This window comes from Amaranthus tricolor, chromosome 6 (assembly GCF_026212465.1).
Source record: "Amaranthus tricolor cultivar Red isolate AtriRed21 chromosome 6, ASM2621246v1, whole genome shotgun sequence".
In the NCBI taxonomy this organism is placed as follows: Eukaryota; Viridiplantae; Streptophyta; class Magnoliopsida; order Caryophyllales; family Amaranthaceae; genus Amaranthus; species Amaranthus tricolor.
Genome location: NC_080052.1, coordinates 31,591,360 through 31,598,310, shown reverse-complemented (window position 1 = coordinate 31,598,310; position 6,951 = coordinate 31,591,360). Strand labels below are relative to the sequence as shown.

The 6,951-nt window shown below is 35.5% G+C and overlaps 1 protein-coding gene across 1 annotated transcript; it reads right to left on the bottom strand.

Moving 5' to 3' along the window:
* Nucleotides 1-650: 650 nt before the first annotated feature.
* On the bottom strand, nucleotides 651-6,731 carry LOC130815927 (putative E3 ubiquitin-protein ligase RING1a). The gene is made up of 10 exons (XM_057682460.1): nucleotides 6,308-6,731; nucleotides 6,129-6,186; nucleotides 4,603-4,661; nucleotides 3,212-3,293; nucleotides 2,671-2,791; nucleotides 2,514-2,555; nucleotides 1,927-2,382; nucleotides 1,572-1,679; nucleotides 1,211-1,420; nucleotides 651-1,065 (listed from the first exon to the last, which is right to left on the bottom strand). The coding sequence occupies exons 1-10, from the start codon at nucleotides 6,540-6,542 to the stop codon at nucleotides 1,039-1,041; spliced, it is 1,398 nt and encodes a 465-aa protein (XP_057538443.1). The 5' UTR covers nucleotides 6,543-6,731; the 3' UTR covers nucleotides 651-1,038.
* Nucleotides 6,732-6,951: the final 220 nt, after the last annotated feature.

The following is a 6,951-nucleotide window of genomic DNA, read 5'->3' as shown; positions in this document are numbered from 1 at the left end:
ATTACCTAAAATAATCCAACTTTTTCATGATTATCCTATAATAATCCCACTTATTGATTAACCATGAATAATCCCAACTTTAGAAGGTATTTTCCTAGAGTAAACCTAATAACCCTTGTTATGGCAAGTTTTATTTTTTTAAAAAAAAAAGATAAATTAAAATAAAATATTGAAAAAATATTGAAAAAATAATTCTCATTTTTTGATTATTCAGATTTTTAATGTGACTTTTTAAAATTTTTCTTTAATTTTACATTAATTTTCAATTTATTTTTTTTTGAATTACCTACTATAACAAATCATCAGGTTATCCAAATTTATTCTAGAAAAATACCCTTAAAGTTGAAATTATTCATAAAAAAGTTGGATTATTCTAAAAAAATTTTCAATAATGAAATTGAAAATGCTAAGGTGCACATTATGTATATGCAGAACAGGTAAAGAGTAGAGTAGTGTGCTGCGTGCAGTGAACTTCTTCATGTCACGTTTGACGTCTTAATAAACAAGAGACATAGGCACATACCGCACATTGGCGATTTACGGTGAAACTTCATATCCTCAGGTACCGGACACGTCTTGAGCCGAAAAACCGTCAGATGATTTCACCAAAATATACAGATAAGTTTCAGTCATAGGCAATTAAGCACAAATCACTGGAAACCATGATTGGCATGTTAATTCAACATTAGATAAATCATCCAAGTATTTCCTGGATAATGCATATTTTCATTTACACTCTATAAGTGATCGAAAAAACTCCATTTGCCAAAATTACTGTAAAACAACCAACATCAGCACCTTTCACATACCTTAGACACGTCTTGCAGACAATAAACAATCACAATACATAGCTAAAACCCTAATATATCGAAAACTTACTCCAAACTAGGACATAATTTTGTAATCTACACACATTTGAATCCTTAAAGTTATGAGTATATTTCTGTATCCTTTACAAATAAGTGATCCATTGACTTTCTAACTTCCTTGTGACAGCCAACATTATTTCTGTGTACGGAATCTTTCAGAACTCTCGAATCACAACTTTTGCCGGTATGCCAATATCTGCAATCAACATTTAGAAAGGCGACTTCTTTTAAATTAGGCAGCTGTGATAGGCATTATACATAGAAGTACAGGTAAAGGAATGTTGTTGTACAGGTGAACTTGCATGTTTCCATATTCATAGTTCTCAGTAGAGAAACCTTACCAAGCGCCCTCGAGCAAAAGAGCATGCGGCTTTAAGTCCAGCTAGTGTTTCTTCAGAATCCAATACTTGCAACTCATCTTTGCATTCTTCAAAAGCCGAACTTGATGATTGGACTTGCATAGATGATAGAGAGCTCAACTTTGAGCAGAGGCCTCTTGCTCCCAAAATTTCTACTTTTTCAGGTGGCAATGAGGTCTGAAGAGCAATGAACTGCAAACATATACATAAATTGCTTTATAAATAAAAAGGAAATGCGAGAAACCACAAAGATGCCCTTAATGTAAAGTAGAATAAGAAAAGCAAGGTTTCAGTTTTTGTGATGGGTTGGGGTATAAGCAGAAATTGAGATCAGACTATATACTTGACATAATTGCCCTACGGACAAGGCTGGCCTGCCACACAAGTAGGAGTCCTGCAGAAGCGATTTTTTCTGCTCGTCAAGAGAAAAAAGGACGACCTGTATCTCCAGCTGCACCCACAAGAATCCTCTTTCAGCACCTTATCAAAGGTTCAATTTTTGAACATAAAAGACTCAAAATTCATAGAAGCCATAAACATATTATTTACAATTGATAAACATTTAATTAGAAACATCAACAGTTCTCTTTGTCTGCATAGAACAGTGTTTTACTAATAAAAGTTCAATTTTGACAACAGAAGACTCAAAATATGAGAAATGCCTCTCACAAAAGTGCAACCTTATGTTTCCGTATTACCTCGTCATCATTCTCACTCAGGTTACGCAAGTGCTCATTCAACTTTGCAAGGCGACTACGGGAATGCTTGCCATTACCGCCACTGCCACTGCCATATCTAGTGCTACTCCTTATGCCACCTTTACCCCAAGCAAGCATTTCTGCGCTTCCAACCAATCCTGCAGGTGAGACCTCAGCTTCCTTGGGCACCTCCTGATCATTTTCATCACCAACTCCATCTCCACTAGCAGCTGTCGGCAATGGTGGACCCCTCCACCTCTTTGTTCTCTTAGCTTTGGGCTCTGTGCAGCGTTCATCCGCTGATGATGACTCTTTTCCACCATCATGACCATTTGCATCATCGTCCTCTTCCGATCGATAGTTTCTTCTTCTTCGATGAGTACCCTGTGATCTTCTCCTTTTCTTGCTAAGTGCCTCTGTTTGTCGACGAAAAGTTTGGGCAATCGCAGCTTGGATCTATTTTCAATTGTATGCATTAACAAAAAAGCAACTCATAACCAGCATTAAATGTAGCTCAATGGTGCAATAAATACATCACACATGCACAGGGGAACAGAAGCCACTAGCCTACAAGAATAATTCTGCACCTGCTTGTTTCGAGCTCTTTCATCTTCCTGAAAAGCCAGCTCCTGTCACAAAAGAACAATAAGAAGGCAGTACAATAGTAGCAGAAAGGTGAAGAGAGAGCTTCCAATTCATCAAGTTGTCAATGAACTTTAAACAAAACCTTCAAGAAAAACATACCTCTTCTTCATATTGGTCAATATCTGGATATATAGCAGAAATCAGTGCGTCGTAATTTGGGTCATCTCTTAAAGACCTCCGACTAGCACAGTGCGTTCGACAAGCAGGGCATTCATTGTTCCTGTCCATTTATCACAGAAACAATATTAAAGCTAGCACGCCAAGCAGCCATACGCAGAGAAACAGTACTTTAGACCATTTAACAAAACTGCTGATTCATAACATCATCAGCAAACACCAAAGCCTTCAAAGAGGCTCCTACTCAGGGTCCGCTGATAAGAGAATGGGAAATGGTGTTGCACAAAATTTCCCCAGAAATAAAGGACAGGCTAGTATCCATATGACCAAAGACTAGCAGCTAATTTTCAGCAATAAAATGTAAAACTGTCCAAATAGTTTTAGTGCCATTTTGATTGAGGCCATTCTCATCAAAAGTGAAAGAATGATGCATCAATCGGCTCATTGGAGATGCATAATGCTGAACCCTAAAAAGCAAGAGTGAAAACACAAAAAAGAAAGGTAGTAACATCTCCATATATACCCCATCCGCATTGATTTGTCAATGCATTCTCTGCAAAAGCGATGCAGGCATTCCATAACTGTTCTTGTCTTCCGGATGATCCCTAGGAAAATGAACAAAGAAAATGAAAAAAAAATAATAAAATTAGCACTATTATTCCATTTCGGTTTCTTTACACTTTTACATAATGTTAATATAAAAGAGGTTTGTAGTTTGAACTCCGTCGCGGACAAACCCCAACAATCAAGTGCACGTAACAAATGGCAAATTTCATGATTTCTGCAATATCATGAGGCTCCCACTGTGGTATAACTCACATAAACAACCCAGATCAAATTTGGGAGGTCTAATTGAAACCTCATGCAATCCTGCATGCTATTGCAGAGTGAATTGACATTCTGTGAAGCTTCCAAAAGTTCTGCACACTCCTGAAATTCTTCACAAGGAGCTGTGCAGAAAATCATATGCTACAGCATAAGTTTTAATTGAAAATTCTCCCCAAGTAAACTTCACATGGCTTTGGTACACTTTTGGACAGCTCTGTGGTTGAGAAACTAACTTAACTAGTTTATGAAATTTGTTAGTTTCCTTAAAATTTTAAAATTAGTGTAGGAAAGGTTATTCACCTAAGTAAAATCTGAGATCTAACAACTAACAGGAAAAATTACTATATTTTCAGCATTATGCAGTCGGATCACATCTAACCTATATGCAAATGGAATAAATAAGTGTTTAAGAGGTCCTCAAAACAGCAGATTCCCTTTAATTGGTGATGGGAGCTAGTCCAAATTCTATATCTGGGTGGTGAAACAGATTATATCATGTTAATAAATGTGGAGGAGAATCGAGTTTTGTCTCACATGGAGAGAGTATCACTATTCCTAAGCAAGGTCTTGGTTCGATTCTTTCTCCTAACCCTCCACTTTCCTTAACCTAGTCTGTATACAATAAGTAAAAAATTAGTGAACAGAAGTCCCCCTCAATCAATTTAAAACCCCCAACTAAATTTGAACCCTAAGTGTGAAAGCATTGATTTTGAGTTAGAACTCTAAGTTTTCCTTTTTGCGAGTGAGATTTTGAGCAACTGAGCTAGTATCCATCTAAAACATATAGCAAATTTTTAGGTTGCAACAAAGAAATGAAATTGACTAACAAGTATCATCTATATGTACTCAATATTGCTTCTATCTCATCGTATCCTCATCCAAAAAGCAACTGTCACATACGCTATGTCTACCCTTTGGATTTAGCAAATGCAGTTCAGCAAATTCAAATCTCAAAAAAAAACAGCACAAAAATCAATGCTTACACAGCATTTACAAAGAGAGGTACCTCTGGACACTAAAGTGGTCTTAAAAGGCCAATTTCATCACTAAATTTGCACTCATTGGTAAAAGATATATGAATCTTACCAAGGCAAATTGGACACTGAACTTCTTTGCGTATGTCTGACAATCTCACTAAAACAAAACTGCAAGGACATAAAAAGAGCATCACACTAAGATTAATAAGTAATTATTAAAATTACAAGCAAATATCAACAATAGAGTTGCCAAATTTTAGATTCTAGATCATAGGGGTTTGTGGAAGAGATGCAAGCATTACAGGTACTCAATGGACCAAACAACTTATACAAAAGCAAAAAAAAATACAACTGTGGCACATTAGATAACTTTCCATAATTGGCAATGTTTATGGATAACTTTCCCAATATATCAATCATTACTACTTAAGTAACAAATTACATGGTAGGAGGTTTATAGGAATGACCCAAAATGCCAACCTAATTTTGTGTGGAGGGAGCAATAGAGAAGTCTCCCTAAGAGGTAGTGAGCTCACAACCATGTTCATCAGCGCTTCAATAACTCTAATAGCAAAAATGATTCAAGTTCCAACCCAAAACAAGGTTTCAATCAGAACAAACAACCATGAATTGAAGAAGTTGCACTGCGACATGCAACACCATATAGTGAAACTAAAGTCGTGCACACTACTATAAGCCATAAGCAAACACAAAAAGCAAGTTCCTCTAAGGACAGGGTTGAGCCATCATTCCAACATTTGAAGCTTAAATACATTTCTATTTTTTCACCAAGCAAACTCAGCACCTAATGTATCAACATAAAATGTACACTACAATCAAAAATTACCACCCTCATTTTAGATCATCTATTAAGAGAGTATAGCAACAAGCACACAGATACAGTGGTTCAGAAAAAAAAAAAAAGGAATTCTATACACCATTAAAAACGACAGTATCAGCTAGAATTTACTGATACCCATTGAAATCACCAAAACCCTACACAAATTTAAAACAAAAAAAAAAAGTATACGAATCTTATAGCACAAGTCAACAGTGATCAAAATTGACAGCGCAAAAAATTTAACTAATTAGGAGTAATTTTATCACCCAAACGCAATCTATGACAAATAACACTGTTAAATCATTAAGCAGATTGACAGACACTTGACTGGTTCCAGACCATTCAAAAAGATAATACCAACACCAGAATTTCAACAGAACAATTACCTATAATTAATGCATCAAACACAAAATATGATCAAACAAAAACGCAACTAACTTACATGAACAGAAAAAACGCTAAAGACCTAAAGATAACAGTTTGACAGTTTGACTTCAAGCGGTTAACGATTTACCTGTGGTATATTGATCAGGTGATAATCTTAACATAATCCAAAAACAACGTGTTACCAAAATTAATGCATGAAAAGAACCAACGCAATTCGCAAAAGCTAAAAACAGATAAATCAAGCAGCCAAACACTTCGTTTACACTAATAACACATAAAAACATACCATAGATACCAAATTACACACGAAGGTAGCTCATCTACTGTTCTACATCATCAATCATCAATCAAACTCGTTCACCAAAAAAAAAAAAAGAAAACAAATTGAGAAGAAATAATTTACATACTCTTCTGTGTCGACATTATATTCATTATCACTTTCATACGAAACACTTCGATCAACCTCTGAAAACACAATCCATATAACTCAATTGAATCATTTAATAAAAATGTAATAAGTTCAAACAACTCAATTAAATAGCAAGCAAAATGTAATAACACAAAAAAATACAAAATCGAAAGTAACCTTTATCGCCTTCATCTCTATCCTCATCCTCATCCTCATCTTGTTGTCGTTCTCCATCGTCGTCATCATCTTGTTCTTCTTCTTCTTCTTCCTCTACATCTCCATCTCCATCTTCATCTTGAAGTTGTTCTTCATCATCTTCCTCTTGTTCTTCTTCTTCTTCTTCTTGTACGACGTGATTTACGGCGTCGTTTAGAGGAAGATCTTCATTGTGCGACCGTTTCTGCGCTGGCATTGTGTGCGACAATCTATAGAGTTAAAAGGATAAAAATTCCGCCACCGTAAAACGGCAACGCCGCGGTTTGTATACGGCGGTGGCGACGGTGAGGAGAGAGAAAATCTGGAAAAAATAAAGAAGGTTTGTGGTGGTTGAGTGTGGTTGCTGCTTCTTTTTTTGTATTGTTCAAGTGCGAGTTTTATAGAATTTTTTTACGGATTTGCAGACTTTTCAGTCATTAGTCTTTTATACTTCGTTGGTTCTATTATATTCGCTACATTTGACTTTTTACGTAACTTAATGTGTTAGTTTAATTATTTATATTTTGAATTATACACGTTTAAAAATTATAAAAAGTTAATATTATGAAAATATACGATTAGACGATTTAAACAAGATCTCACTTGACTATATTTTTTCTTACACA

Excerpts from the sequence above, each read along its gene's own strand:
- LOC130815927 (XM_057682460.1), bottom strand. The coding sequence starts at position 6,542 with ATGCCAGCGCAGAAACGGTCGCACAATGAAGATCTTCCTCTAAACGAC. Across the intron at positions 2,383-2,513 it reads AAAGAGCTCGAAACAAGCAG|ATCCAAGCTGCGATTGCCCA; the intron begins GTGCAGAATTAT and ends AATTGAAAATAG. Across the intron at positions 1,421-1,571 it reads CCGTAGGGCAATTATGTCAA|TTCATTGCTCTTCAGACCTC; the intron begins GTATATAGTCTG and ends ATATGTTTGCAG.